This window comes from Talpa occidentalis, unplaced genomic scaffold, assembly GCF_014898055.3.
Source record: "Talpa occidentalis isolate TD23 unplaced genomic scaffold, MPIMG_talOcc4v2.1 talOcc4.8, whole genome shotgun sequence".
NCBI lineage: Eukaryota > Metazoa > Chordata > Mammalia > Eulipotyphla > Talpidae > Talpa > Talpa occidentalis.
In genome coordinates, this window is record NW_023605194.1 from 26,143,029 (window position 1) to 26,157,820 (window position 14,792).

At 34.0% G+C, this 14,792-nt stretch overlaps 1 protein-coding gene across 2 annotated transcripts in view; it reads right to left on the reverse strand.

Moving 5' to 3' along the window:
* Nucleotides 1-14,792, reverse strand: part of EXOC6 (exocyst complex component 6) — a 145,577-nt gene that overhangs the window by 44,465 nt on the left and 86,320 nt on the right. For both annotated transcript variants that reach the window (XM_037497874.2, XM_037497875.2), the window contains exon 19: nt 4,893-5,034. In XM_037497874.2, the coding sequence (XP_037353771.1) occupies nt 4,893-5,034 (142 nt within the window). The remainder of the gene's footprint in view (nt 1-4,892; nt 5,035-14,792) is intronic.

Consider the following 14,792-nt stretch of genomic DNA (forward strand, 5'->3'; position numbering starts at 1 on the left):
GTATGAACTGTTGATACATGACCTGCAAAAGATTCAGAAGGATAAAAGAGCAGTTTTCATATAACGGGCTTATGGATAAGGGTTGTTTTTTCCTATATGACCCTAAGCAGAACTGCCATGCACAGCTGTCAGATGGCTCTCTATGCACAGTGCCCAGCTAAGGAGAGAAGGGGGAGGAAAGGCTTAAATCTAGCTCACATTTCACTTGGTGACCATGTAACTTGATGGGTTGAATCCAGTTGGAAGACAGATGTTTAAATTTATATAAAGAGGATATTTCTTTTTTTTAATTTAAATTTTATTTTTTATACTCCCCATACAATTATAACCCCCTTATTTTGACCCCAAGCCCTTCTTTCCCCGCCCCCCACCCCCCATAAAGTGTCTCTGGTTCATAGTTGTTTGTTGATTTTGATTTTTTTCTTTCTTATAGTTATTCTTTTTCCTGGTCCCTTATTTAAGTTTTCTAGATTCCTGCTATGAGTGAGACCATCCGGTATTTTTCTTTTTCTTTCTGGCTTATTTCGCTGAGCATGATCCCTTCCAGCTCCATCCATGTTGCTGCAAATTGCATGTGTTTATCTTTTTTGAATGCTGAGTAATATTCCATGGTGTATATGTACCATATCTTCTTGATCCAGTCATCTATCTTTGGGCATATGGGTTGTTTCCAAAGCTTAGCTATTGTAAATAGTGCTGCTATAAACATAGGGGTGCAGGTGGTCTTTGGAATTGATGTTTCTGTGTCCTTTGGGTAAATACCTAGTAGTGGAATTGCTGGATCATATGGAAGCTCTATGTTTAGTAGGTCAAGAAATCTCCACACAGCTCTCCATAGTGGTTGGACCAGTTTGCACTCCCACCAACAGTGCAGGAGAGTTCCTTTTTCTCCACAACCTCACCAACATTTGTTGTTGCTAGCTTTTTTAATATGTGCCATTCTCACTGGTGTAAGATGGTATCTCATTGTAGTTTTGATTTGCATTTCCCTGATTACAAGTGATGCTGAACATTTTTTCATATGCCTGTTGGCCATTTGCATTTCCTAAAGAGGATATTTCTGAGAGACTTTTTCTTCTAAATGGGGCTACCTTTTCTAATTTACACTAACACACAGCATGGACTAGAGCTGACAGAGTTGACTTTAGTCCTAAGGTAGATCTAGGCCCGTTAAGAGAAGTTTAGAGAAAGTGATTTCAGTTCAAATAAGAAACTGACAGTGACAGACTGCATGGAAATGCATTTTCTGAAGAGTAGTTAATCCTCAAAATTAGGTATTCAAGGAATAGCTGAAAAACCACCTGGCAGGGTTATTTTAGAGAGGATGTAAAGGTAAAGGACTGTGTCAGTGTATCTGTATGTATTACCAGGTTGGTAGTGAAACTAAATGATCTTCCAGCTTCTAGGATTCTACATCTGAACTACCTGCCTACCTTCTCATATCCTGGTTGATTCGCATGGTATCCAGAACCCTTTTCTTCATAAATTTACCATGCATTCTAGCCTTCTTCTCAACTAACTAAATTCTTCTTGCTGCCTTCTTTACATGTTCCGAAATTTGAAAGCATAAACATCACACTAATACTGAAAATAAACTTTGTATTTTAAAAAACTGCTTTCTTCTAGATTTAAACAAAAGCACCACTTAAAAAATAAGATGAAAACATAAAATTCTCTTATATTCATTAGAAAAAGCTAAGTTTCATTTTTAAGAAATTTATGTATCAATCATTAAAAGTTGTGTAAAAAGGATAGGTAATTTTTTTGTACCAGAAAAAGAATGGAATAAACATGAAAAATGTGATGTGATTTATATTTGTTCTTTGAATGCATGACACTTTATTGAGTAGGTACTGAATGCATGACACTTTATTGAGTAGGTAGTGAGTAAATATACATGATAGGTGTTAAGAAGCAGAACCAACCATAGGTATAATATTAAAGAAAGAGAAGTTATCTTTTTTTATCTTTGATCCTGGGCTCTTTTGTTTCCCATTTATCATGCCAGAACGTTGGCCCCCATTATTTTGGGATTTTGAACATCTTACACTGGACCTCAGACTTTCCTAACCAAATAATACCTCATATTTAGGAATTTTCTTGGTTTCTTCCAAGAGAACAGTCCTTTAAGAAAACATCAACATTTTAGTTGGCGTGGTTGTGGAGAAAAAGGAACTCTCCTGCATTGCTGGTGGGAGTGCAAACTGGTCCAACCACTATGGAGTGCTGCGTGGAGATTTCTTGACCTACTAAACATAGAGCTTCCATATGATCCAGCAATTCCACTCCTAGGTATTTACTCAAAGGACACAGAAACATCAATTCCAAAGAACACCTGCACCTCTATGTTTATAGCAGCACTATTTACAATAGCTAAGCTTTGGAAACAACCCATATGCCCTAAAATAGATGTCTGGATCAAGAAGATGTGGTACATATATACCATGGAATATTACTCAGCAATCAAAAAAGATAAATACATGTAGTTTGCAGCAACATGGATGGAACTAGAAGGGATCATGCTCAGTGAAATAGGTAGAAAGAAAAAGAAAAATACCGGATGGTCTCACTCATAGCAGGAATTTAGAAAACCTAAATAAGGGACCAGAAAAAAGACTAATTAACACAAAGTAAAAGTCTAAATCAACAAGCAACTATGGACCAGAGACACACTTTGGGGGGAGGGGGAGGGGTGGAGAGAGGAAGGATTAGGGTCAAAATAAGGGGGGGGTGCAATTGTATGGGGAATATAACCAAATGAAAATGCATATATTGTGCAAAAATGAAAAATGATGTAAGAATTACATAAAATAAAATACATATATATATATAAAAGAAAACATCAACATCAACATTGTAAAAGGAGCCTTTAGTAACTCCACACAAAGAAGAAACTAAAGCTAGGAATTGTCCAATGGGAGGACAGGCAGGCAAAGATTTTGGGTTGCATGTGCTTTTCTCTAAGTATAGCTAGGCCAGCCCTGCATGGAGAGGTAAGAAGACAGAGACGAGATATAGGTACCTGAAGTTGCCAAAGAGTAACTTCCCTTTTTGAACAAAAAAATCTGAGTAAATTATACCCTCCATTTTAAAATATCTAATTGAAAAGATACTGCCAAATGCCAGTAAAGATTTTAACCATCTAATTATTTTGAATTTATATTAAAGATGTAATTATAAAAAATGTACCCAGTAATACTTAAGTAAGATGTTCTTTATATAAACGTCATATAGGAGTGATCTTTTAAGACATTTAAAGAACTTTAAGAAATCAGTTTCACACTACTTGGAGAATGGAATAACAACTATTTTGAGCTTAGAAACTTGTTTTTTGAAGTTTTTTTGTAAATACAAAATAAATATTTTATAAATGAAAAGTTTAATTTTAATAATGAAAAAATAAAGAAATAAGCATTTTCTAATTAGATAAAATTAGAAATACTTTCTAGGAAAAGAAAATGAATTCTTCTCTTTCCTGGGAAACACTCTCTTTCTTTTGCTTTGTAAACAAACACTTCTCTCTCTTTTTTGAGGGGGAGGAGGAGGAGGGAAATAGGTAGATTTTTTTTTAACTCTGCATTCATTTTTTGTCTAATAAGTTGATATTGATCATAGAACCTACATAATTATCCATTTTAAATATTAATCACATTTTCCCTAGCAGAAGACCTTATACACACACACCATGGGCAGGCAAATATTTGGTATTTTTGAAAATAAAATCTGTCACTCCTGCTTCAGTTTCAAGTTGCTGACATTTAATTTTTTCATGTCTTTCACACAGAACATATTATTGCAAAATCTGCCTCAGACAAATATTTTATAATGCTTCCTGTGCCCCACTGATTTTCAAAATATCAACAGTGATGCTGACTGAATTGTCAACCAGGGATTTTTACCATTTAATTGGTACACTATTCATTTGGAAATAGTGCTTGAAAACTGTTCTGTATACTCATCTCCAATATTTAAAGTGATAAAACTCACATCCAGAAGCACATACAACAAAGTTAATAACAAAGTTAACAGCCAAATAACACCCAGTTTTAAAACTCACTAGCTGTTATCAACATTAAGTTATAAGATGTGCTAACTTAATTACCTATAAAAAGTTAAGTGAATGGGCCTGCCTCCCTGGTGGCACAAGGGATTAAGACGCAACCTATGAAGCTATCAGCAGCCTCTGCAGCACGAGTTCAATCCCTGGCCAGGGAGCTACCCACATGGCGCAGCAGACCTCTCCTGACTCGCCTGCTGCTCCCCTCAGCAGTGTATTTCAGTCAGTTTGCCTGTCTGTTCCCCACTCTGCCTCTGGTGGGTCCTCTCACCCCTCACACCTCTGGCTTATACCCCAGCTCTTGTATGCATAAATAAATAAATCTTTAAAAAAAAAAGTTAAGTGAAGAACAATGATAAAGGAAAAGGCTTCAGGAACTCTTTGGGAAAGACAACCAAAAATTCAGAATGTAAAATCCAGCATCAACTGGATTGCAAGGGCTTAAGATTATGCTTCCTAGCAAGCACCTAAAAAGTTACTTAAAGGGAAAGTAAAAATGATAAACAAAATAATTCCGTTCATTTGTGATAAGCATGACTAGTACTAACAAGAAGGCAAGAATGATGTGAAGAGTGAATTAGGGGATAAATTAATCATCTTTTTAATTATCCTAGCTTGGATTGCCAGTGCAGTGCCTCTCTGTGGAGGCCCTAGATATGGAGCTGAGATATTTTTCTCTTCCTGAAAGAAAATTGTTTCTAATGCTGCTAAATGTTTAACTGAATCAGATCTCTTCCCTCCTTTCTGAACTATCCCACCATATACCATCTTTTCCCATGTAAATTAAAATACAGATTCCCAGGAGTGCATGACATTTAACCAATAAGGTACTTACATTCACACTGTATGACATCTAAATTAAACTGCTGAACGGCTCCCATGCTTATCTGTTTTAACTCACTGTCCAGTAGCATCTGCATTAAGGATGTTGACAGATGCTGGCAGGCTGACATGCAAGCAGTCTGGGCAACTTTCCCCTGTTTAAAACAAATACCCAAACCAAATAATAAACAAACATTGAAATACATTATAAAGTACCTAGAATACCTATAAAGAATACCTATAAATACCTATAAAGTACCTAGAAAAATTATAGTACCTATAATTTTTTTAGCTTTTTTTTGATACAATAGCAACACTTGGCCTTTCTGTTTTTTTGAGTAGCTATATCTTTTAGCATAGAATTAAAATTAATATTTTTGTTTATTTGTCCTTCTTAGGATATGAGTACCAACAGAGGTCTAAGTAGCACACAGGAAATTTTAAATACAAATAAGAAAACCAATAATTATTTCAGTTCTCCCAAAATTGCAAGTATTTTTAAATCCCATTAAAATTTATGACATAAAATAACTGTCGTATAAATAGAACTCTTTATTCATATAATGCTCTTTAAACTCCTTTATATTAATCAAATCAGAATAAAGGAAATTAATAAACAGTGTAATTTATTATTAAACTGTACCTAAAATTCAAAATATAATTTGAATAACAAGTTCCTAATGTTAATCAGAGCATTTTTTGTAGCATAGCTTCAATTCGTGAAAGGGAAAAAAGGACTGTCCCTCAATATGATTTCAAAAACATCTACAGATGTACATTTAGTTTTAGAAATTATTTTTAAAACATTTTTTAAAACATTTGACCATTTAGAAATATGTAGTTAACTACAAATACTTGTGGTTTTTTTCCACTGTGTATCATTTTGAAATAATTTTAACTATAAAAAACTCTTAAAACACTATATGAACATTCATTGATAGACTTAGTTAAGACTATATTTTCTTAACTACGTGTTTTGCCTCTAGGTTATACAGCTGAATCACAATACAATCTCACTTTTAGTATAAATTATTTCTATAAATTTTTGAAATTTATAGTTTTAAAATTTGAAATTTAATGTCTAGTTGAAATACAAGCTGAATACAAGCTTTGTGTTTCAATTAGAAGTTTAAAATATCATAAAGACTCTTTAAGTAAGTAGTTTTCCAGTGTAATACCAATTATATGATTTGTAGATGGAATGACTCACATGATAGCAATTAAAGATCAGTGAATGAATGTGGTTAGAAATACTGACTTTCAGAAGATGTGCCATGTTTTGCCTCATTTGTATTAACAAATATTTACCAAATAAAATTGGATAATTGTTTTTCCTACTTATCATAAAGGCCAATAGAGCTACAAAATCATAAAAAAAAAACTCCCAAAGATCAATGCTACAATATATTAGTACAAAAATGTTTACATAGTTGAGCTGCTAGAAAAGGTAGAAAGAGCATAAACACATATATTTTCAAGATGTTTTCTAGAACATTTATTCATGAAATCATACATATAAAGACTAGAAACAAGTAACTTTTATGAATGAGTTTTTAGCATTTGGACATTATGCACAGTGGAAAACTGTATCTGAAATGGAATGTCAATTTCTCAATCAAAAACTTTAGAGATAAAAGCGGATGCAAACAATATATTTGACAGATACTGATGAACTGCCAAAAAGGAATGTTACAAACAATGAAAAACCCAGCATGCTTCAAGATCTCCCAAACCCAAGAGGAATTAGTCTGGGAGACATGCAGCTCCAGTCCCCCAAGCAGAATAATATCAATATGAATGGGGGGTGAAGGGGAAGCAGAAAAAGGAGAAATCAATGGCATGAAATTTAATTACAATGTAACAGGCTTGAGAATACTTAATGGAAATGTCATTTTGACATTTGGAACAGCTAGTGCATTTTAGTTTAATGTACTTCTCCATCAAATCAGCTCCATGTCCTACTTACGTTACTACTATAGTGTACTAACTGCAAAAGCAGATTAATAAATTGCCCCCCAAGTTTACTATTACATTCACTCCATAAGCAAAAATGAAGCTAAAATGATGTAAGAGTACAGAAAAACAGGTTACTATAAATCTGGTGAAAATGGATAACAAAAACACACAGAGGTTTCGGTTTTTGTTTAAATAACATGTAATAAAAATACTAACATTAAATTTCATTTGATGATGCATATTAAATACAGGCTTATTGTTCTCAAAGAAGTTTAAAATATTTGTAAAATACTTTATATATCTTCAAATGAAGCAAATTCTTCCTTTTCATAGCTCAAAATTAAAGTTATATCAAAGGTTCAGATTCTTTACATTTTTAAAAAGTTCCATGCTGTAAGATTATACATTTTTTAAAATGTCTACTTCCTAACTATAAAATGTGCACAAACATTCTTAAATTTCACCAACTACTTATTTTCAGATGGGAAATTTTTTAAATGTTCCCCATATTTGCTATCCCAAAAACATTTTTGGCAGTTCATTTCTCATAGACAAACTTCTTTTAAAACACTATTATTACTATTATTTTTGATGCTCTTAATAATATGTCATTTTCTAGAACAAAAGTAACCTTTTATAATTATCTTCAAAATTTGGTCATTTTTATTAGAGAGGCTCTGGTTTTTAACATAACAAACATAGCCACGATAATTAAGTAAAGTGACTGTGCAAAAACATAGCACATTTTATAAATTTTAAGCACCTAGAAATTTCTGCTGCTCTCATCTGAAAAATTAATTGCAACTATTATAAACATTTTCTTTCTTTTTAACTACACAAAGTTCAATAAATAAGTAAAAACACCTGCCAAACTTTTAAAGCTAACAACTTTTTTACTGAGCTCTAACATTTTACTGAAAAACAACTTGCCAAGAGAAAAAACTCTTAGACAAACTTCTTATATTTCAAAGGAACTTGTAAAAGAGAATCTGCTGACATATTAGATCCTTTCTGCATTACCGAAAAGCCTTTCTTTTAAGAACAATTGTGGAAAAGAGACATTTGGCTCCTAGGAAATTCCCAAAGGGTCAACCATATGCATCCTTCCATGGCACCTTCACAGTGCTGCTTTCTAGATCCATGTCTCAAAAGCAGCTTTCATCATTTACTTGTGTGTCAGTCAATATGATTTATGGACCGCATTCAACAAAGTCAAAGCATATAGAATGAGAAATATGACTACAATCTGCTAATTTGTTTTGTATTGAGCCACTTAAGAGTCAAAGACCTGATGTCAGTCTGAGACCAGCAACACAATTAACCAGCCGGTGACAGATTCATCCATCCTCCCTGCCAGGCTGTGCCAATCAAAGACAGCATGAGGCGACATTTGGTGAAATCAGTAAGAAAACTCATTCTCTAAGTAACCTATGGGAGACCTTGATTGACACTTTTTGAATTTAGTTTGTGGAACACAGCCACTCTTTACCCAATAGTCCCTCACTGCAAGCTGTGAAATAAGGCTTTTAATGCCAATCACAGGAACAATAAACCACAAACCACCAACCCTCAGTTTAAAAAGAATCAAGAAAACACATCTGTTTGTATGTCAAGCCAAATTTCCAAAATAATTTACTATTATAGATGAGGCTAAAGGTACTCTGTTTCCTTTGAAACATCATAAAGTGACATGGTAACAAAAATACAATACATTTTATTAGATTACAGCCCCAAAATGTTTTGATTTCAAAGTAATGTTTTGATGGATCTACTCTAATATAAGAGAAATATAGACTTAAAGACTAATTTGACACATTTACATTTTCATTTGAAGTTTTCATTTCAGTCTCACCATTCTCTTATTTCAAAGATCTAATAAAAAAAGGTTTGATTTCAATAGTAATTATTTGAAAGCATTTTTCAATGCCGCCTTCATTCTCTCAAGTACATTTAACATAAAACTGTACTCTGGAAATCGCAACTGTTCTTTCTATACTACTTTTCTTAATGATCCCAGGAAAGTATACTTTCCTTTATTTATATCCCCACAAAAAGTCAACTTTGTACAATAAAATACTTTTTTTAGTTAAGTAAAAAGAAACATGTAGATTCAGAAATATTGTGTATTTTATTTATTATTCTTTAAATTGATAACAGATTTTGTTTAAAGTTATGCAACTCGTCAGCAAAAATTGGAAAACTGAAATAATATCATGGTCAATTTGAAAATTACTTCTAACATTGCTAAGTGAACTTATTACTTCTGATTCCCTATAGCTTTTTAAAGTTGTTTTTAGTTATTAAATGTTTAAAGTTGTTTAAATTATAGCAGTAGAATATTGCTAAATTATATAAACCCACTGCCTCTCAGTTAGCTACATAAGTTTCAGTTATGAGACTGTGAAAGTCTTTTCAAAAGGAAAACAAAAGAGGAAGGGTAGTATTCTGATAAACTGGTTAGTCACCTAAAGAGTCACAATTTATAGTTTTTAAAAATACACACACTAAAAGGATGAGCTCTATTTTATCAAGTGTGAAGTAAACAGTAAAATTAGAAATAAATTCCTAATTGAAATATGAAGATAAGCTAGCCTACAAGTTCACAAGGCAATTTAAAAAGGCAAAAAAAAGCACTTTTATTTGGGATCAAAGAATTGCAATTCAGGAGCAAAAATTCAGGCAAAACTCCAAGTTAACTCCTCATGAGGGTCAGAGTAGGGTTTTTTGTTTTGTTTTGTTTTGTTTTTATAGAGGGAAAAAGGATGAGGTAATGGCTAGGTGAAGAAGTCACAGATAAAAATAGTCAAGTGGAGGGGTCACAAAGTAAAAGTTCACTTTTATCAGTCCTTTCAAACAAGATATTCTCGTTCTTGCTGGCTTCTTGGAATGCTCATAATTTGGGCTCAAGGGTCTGGTCTGACCCAGAGTAAAGAGTATAATAAAGTATTTTTTTTCCTGCAGTGGTTTGCTCCAATCCCATTAAAATGACTCTAGTCGCATCAACTTTTCACAGATGCCCTGCTGAAAAGTAGACATTTTAAGAAATCTATTATTCTTCCTTATAATTTATGTAAGAACCAGGAAACTAAAGTTTTATACTGTGAAACTCATCTTGTTCAAATATAAAAATGTTATTAAATCAGGCAAAAAACATGCCTAAAATAATTAGTATAAAAATGCAAATTTCTCCAAGACAATGTCACAAATGTACAATGATTCCTCTAACTAGCAAGACACATTTTCACCAATTTTTTGAATGGACACTCTGTAGGAAATTGTAATGTCTCCTATTCCCAATAATATAGAATGGATGAATTTTAAAGATTTAAGTACCAAGATAAATTCCTTAAGAGAGTTTTAACAATAACTTTAACACTATCTTGAAGACAGATTTTTTATGATTATGTAAAAAAAATCATATGCCAAAAAATTCAAAATATACTTACTCTAAGGACCCCAACATTCCCCAAAATATCTCTTATACGTCTATATTCTTTCTCATACTCTGTTTCCAACTAAGTATCTCTAGAAACCAGAAAGAGCTGTTTACCAGATCATTTGCCACAACCCCCAGTCAATTATGAATCCTCATTTTTCCCTCTTAGGCATTTCTCTTTTTAAAATAGTCCCCGACCATAATATGGGATAGAACCATAAATGCTTGCTTACTCTGGGGGGTGAGGGGGTTAAAGGTGTGCATGTGCATACACACAGATTAACAGAACACAATTATCTTAAAAGTAGGGGGGGAAATTCCCCAAACTGGGAAAACCTCAGTACACTTGAATTATATGGTATATCGCCATGACTAAGGCTACTCCACTTCTTCCATGAGTTCTATCTTTACTCTTTTTCATTCCTGTTTACTCCATAAAAATTGCGAAAAAAGAAAAACAGAACTTCTTTAGTATCACCAGATCATGGTTTGCACAGGAAACTTCTGACTCCAATATTCCCTCTAGGGTTCTGATTTTTTTTTTTTTTTTCTGTCCTTACCTGTTTACAATAAAAAGTAATTCCAACTCAAACAATCTTTACCAATCTTTACCTACTACCTATGGTAGTCCCTCTTCTTTCCCCATTTCAACTTTTGCCCATTTAACGCAGAGGGGCAAAAAGTAGCTTCAATTTTTCCCCTTCTATTGTAAAATAAATAAAGGAGAGGATACCATTCGCATTCCTAGAACTTCACCATTCCTATTTGCAAAAACTCTGGTAAGTTTTGAAATATGAATCTTCCTTTGCCTTCTAAGACATTTGTAAGTGTTCGTATATATGCACACAAATGTTCTAGATACACATACATTTAATCTGCAGACTAAGAGGAGACCATTTTAATTAATTCCATTTATATCTCTTTGATCTGTTACTTATAGGCCAGGGCTTGATGGTGTGTCCTAATTCACTGGTTTCCTAAAACTCTCATGCTGTTTTCTTCTAAGAACCCTTCTATGACACCTACTTTTTCCAACTAAGCCCTGATTAAGAGAGCAATTCAAAATACTGTTTTCTACAACCTTTAACAGCAGGGAGATATTTGACTATGCTATGCTATATACACCCACATAAGACTTACAAGTTATGAAATTAAATTTCTCACCAAGATTAGTCAGCACTTAGCTGTTAGAGACATCAACTTTGTAAATACCTAAAAGGATTAAAGCTCTAAAATTCAAGTGAATTCATTTTCAACTAAAAAACACAATTCTTTTTTTATTTTACAAATAACTCTAGCTTTAACTATTTTATAGCATTAAGAAAAAGTTTTAAGAAAATACATGCTCTAAGAGTAAACTGTTTTCAATTTCTTCATTTACATTCTCTCAAAGTTCTTTAACTCTCTCCAGTGCACTGACATACTGTCAATGGTTTGTTCTTGTTGACTTTCATGCACTTGCAATTAACTTAAACTATCAAAGTGGATATCAAAACATGTCATAAAAATACTTCATTTATCACATTACAAACTATCCCAGCAAGTAACTTTCAAAACACTGGTCATTCAAGTGCCAAGTCTTTTAAAGTTTATCTAAATCCAATTTCCAAATCTCAAGGATCAATTTGAGTAGTTTTTTGGTGGAGGAGGAGGGTGCAAGGTTTTTATCAATCATTTCTGAAACATCACTTCTGTATTTTGAATATGTACATGATCTATCTGCAGGAAGCTTGTTAGCAAATTTAGTAAGAACTTTAGCAATTTCTATATTGAGTAATAAAGTCAAGTGAAAGCTGAGGGTCTGTCTCTTCAATGGGAAAAAGTATTTATCCTTATTGCTGAGGATTTGCAAGTTATTTTGCAACAGTTATTTCAGCAGGTCTTTTATTTTGTTTTAATTACTACTGAATTCAGAGCTATGTCTAAAGAATTGTGGTTTGAATTAAGATATTCTTTCATGGAACTAAGGAAAGAGCAGACAACTATTTCTAATCAGTACTGATACCACTTTTACTAAATTAACTTTCATATAGTTTCCAAATTTCTGCAAACTTTCTTTTCAAAACTAATATTTCACATTTGACAAACTGCTTGGTTCAAAAACTATAATTTTGGGGACCTCTCTGGCAGCATAAGGGCTAAGTCTCAGCACTATCATGCTATCACTTCTGTGGCCTGAGTTCCATCCCCGGCCATGGAGCTAACCCACATGATGCAGCAGAACTCTCCTGTCTCACCCGCTGCTCCCCTCAGCCATGTATTTCAGTAGATCTGCCTGTTCTGCTCCCCACTCTGTCTCACTCCCCTACCCCACCACACCTCTGGCCTACACCCAGGTTCTTCTATGCATAAATAAATGAAATAAATCTTTTAAGAAGAACACTATAATTTTTGCAGTATACTTTTTATATGCTTTATGTTTATATAAGAAAATGACTTTTATGTAGTTCATTTCTTTACTGTTTCTCTCATACTAAGGTTAAAAATTTCTTATCAAGGGCCTCCCCTGGTTGCGCAGCAGTTGAGCACTGGGCTGTGAAGATGCCCGCAGCCTCTGCAGCGCCGGTTCGATGCCCGGCCCTGGGCGAGGGTCCCACATGGTGAGACAGACCTCTCCTGCCGTGCCCACTGCTCCCCTCAGCAGTATATTTCGTCAGTCTGTCTGTTCTGTTCCCCGCTCTGGCTCTGGTGATCCTCTCACTCTCCCGCACTTCTGACTGTACCCAGTGCTTGTATAAATAAAATAAATAAATTTTTTAAAAACAAACAAACAAACAAAAAAAAGTACCCATGCCGTGTAATACACTTTATGAGGGACACTACAGAAGATACAATGGCGAGCAGACAATGGTTCCTAACAGAAAGACATTAAATTTTAATGGTGGAAAGAAAGCAAATCTACAAGCAAGTATAGTCCAAGACAATATATAAAGAGTACCACAAAAGGACAGAGTATTTAAATATGGTTAAGTAGAACTAGCAAAAGCTCCATGAAAGAGGTAATATTAAAGATAGCTTTTGTGTGGAGAGGGAAAGGGGTCAAAACAGGGGAGGGAAGAGCACAAGGGGCTGTGGTGATGGATCACGGGTGTTGTGGTGGCAGAACTTCAGGGGCTATACCTGAGGGGAAATATCAAACACTGTTCAAAAATTAAAAGATGGCTTTTGCAAGGGATCTGGATTTTTACAGCTATAAGTGAAGCCATGGTAGGTAGGTGTGATGTGGTAAAATACCTGAAGGTGAGGGATCCAATATTTCAGAATCATATACAGTGTTGTAAACCAACATCATCTTAATTTTTAAAAATGATTTAAGAAAGGAAAATCAAAGCTAGATACTGGACACAATGAATAAGCCACCTTGATGCCCATATTGAGTAAGGGTCAGAAATGCATCTGGAAAGAGGCTGAAATGATGTTTTGTTAGCCTGTGAAATGTTTACTCAATTCAGTAGATAAGCAAGACACTCTAAGGTTTCCCAATGGGGAAATAAGATTAGACTGTACGTTAGAAAGGATAATCCCGCACTGGTATGTAGAATGGAATACAATTAAGGTGAGACTGTTTGCAGAGGACAATTAAAAGACAATTATAAATATCAAACTTGACCCTCAACAATAAGAACAAGAACAGAAAGGAGAAGACATAGGTTAGGAACATTAATTTCAAATGTCAAATGAGATTGTTTTTTAAGATAAGGATTTTCAAAATCTATACATACAAAAAATATATATGAATTCCTATTCTGGCTGTCAGAGTTCACAATTGAAAGTTGAAAGGATGAACAAATACATTAAAGGGCAAAATACGATGAAGACATTAAAAAAAGTAAAAGCTAAGGCAATTTAGGAGAGCAACCCTGGGCTTGTATCTACCCCGCTAATCATTAGCACTATGTCCTGAATCACCTTGCTTTACGCTCTGGGTCAGATCTCTACAAGTGGAGTTTGGGATAAGAGTTATAAAGAAAAGGCATTTAGGAAAACCAGTCTTAGAAGCAAGAAATAACAACTAATATTTTTTGAGTTTTTATTATATCCAGGTACTTTTTGAAATGTTTTATGTTGGTTCTCTCCATTTAACCCTCACAAGAATCTACTGGATATATGATCTTAATGGACTTCATTTTGAAGATGAAGAAAATATTTGCAAAGTGTGCCTTGTCATGCATAAGGTGACCACTGAGAGTTTCCCCAAAGCACTGCGCTCCCCACAGATGTACCACAACATTAACTTTCAGAATGAAGTCCCAGCGAATCTTGACTGGCTCAACCAAAACAACTAACATTTCCTTCAAATTTAGGTTTTCACAAAACTACAAATATATCAGAACAATTGCCAAAATAATTAGAATTTACTATATATAAGCAGAGAAAAATAAGCCTGTAGGAGGTCATTATATTCTAATTCACATGCTAGCTTTAGCTTGTATCTACTTACCGACATGGCTGCGTGATCATTGCTGTTAGTCTGGGAAGGAAGTCAGCAAGGCAATCAAATTAAAGAGGAAAATGTATCCA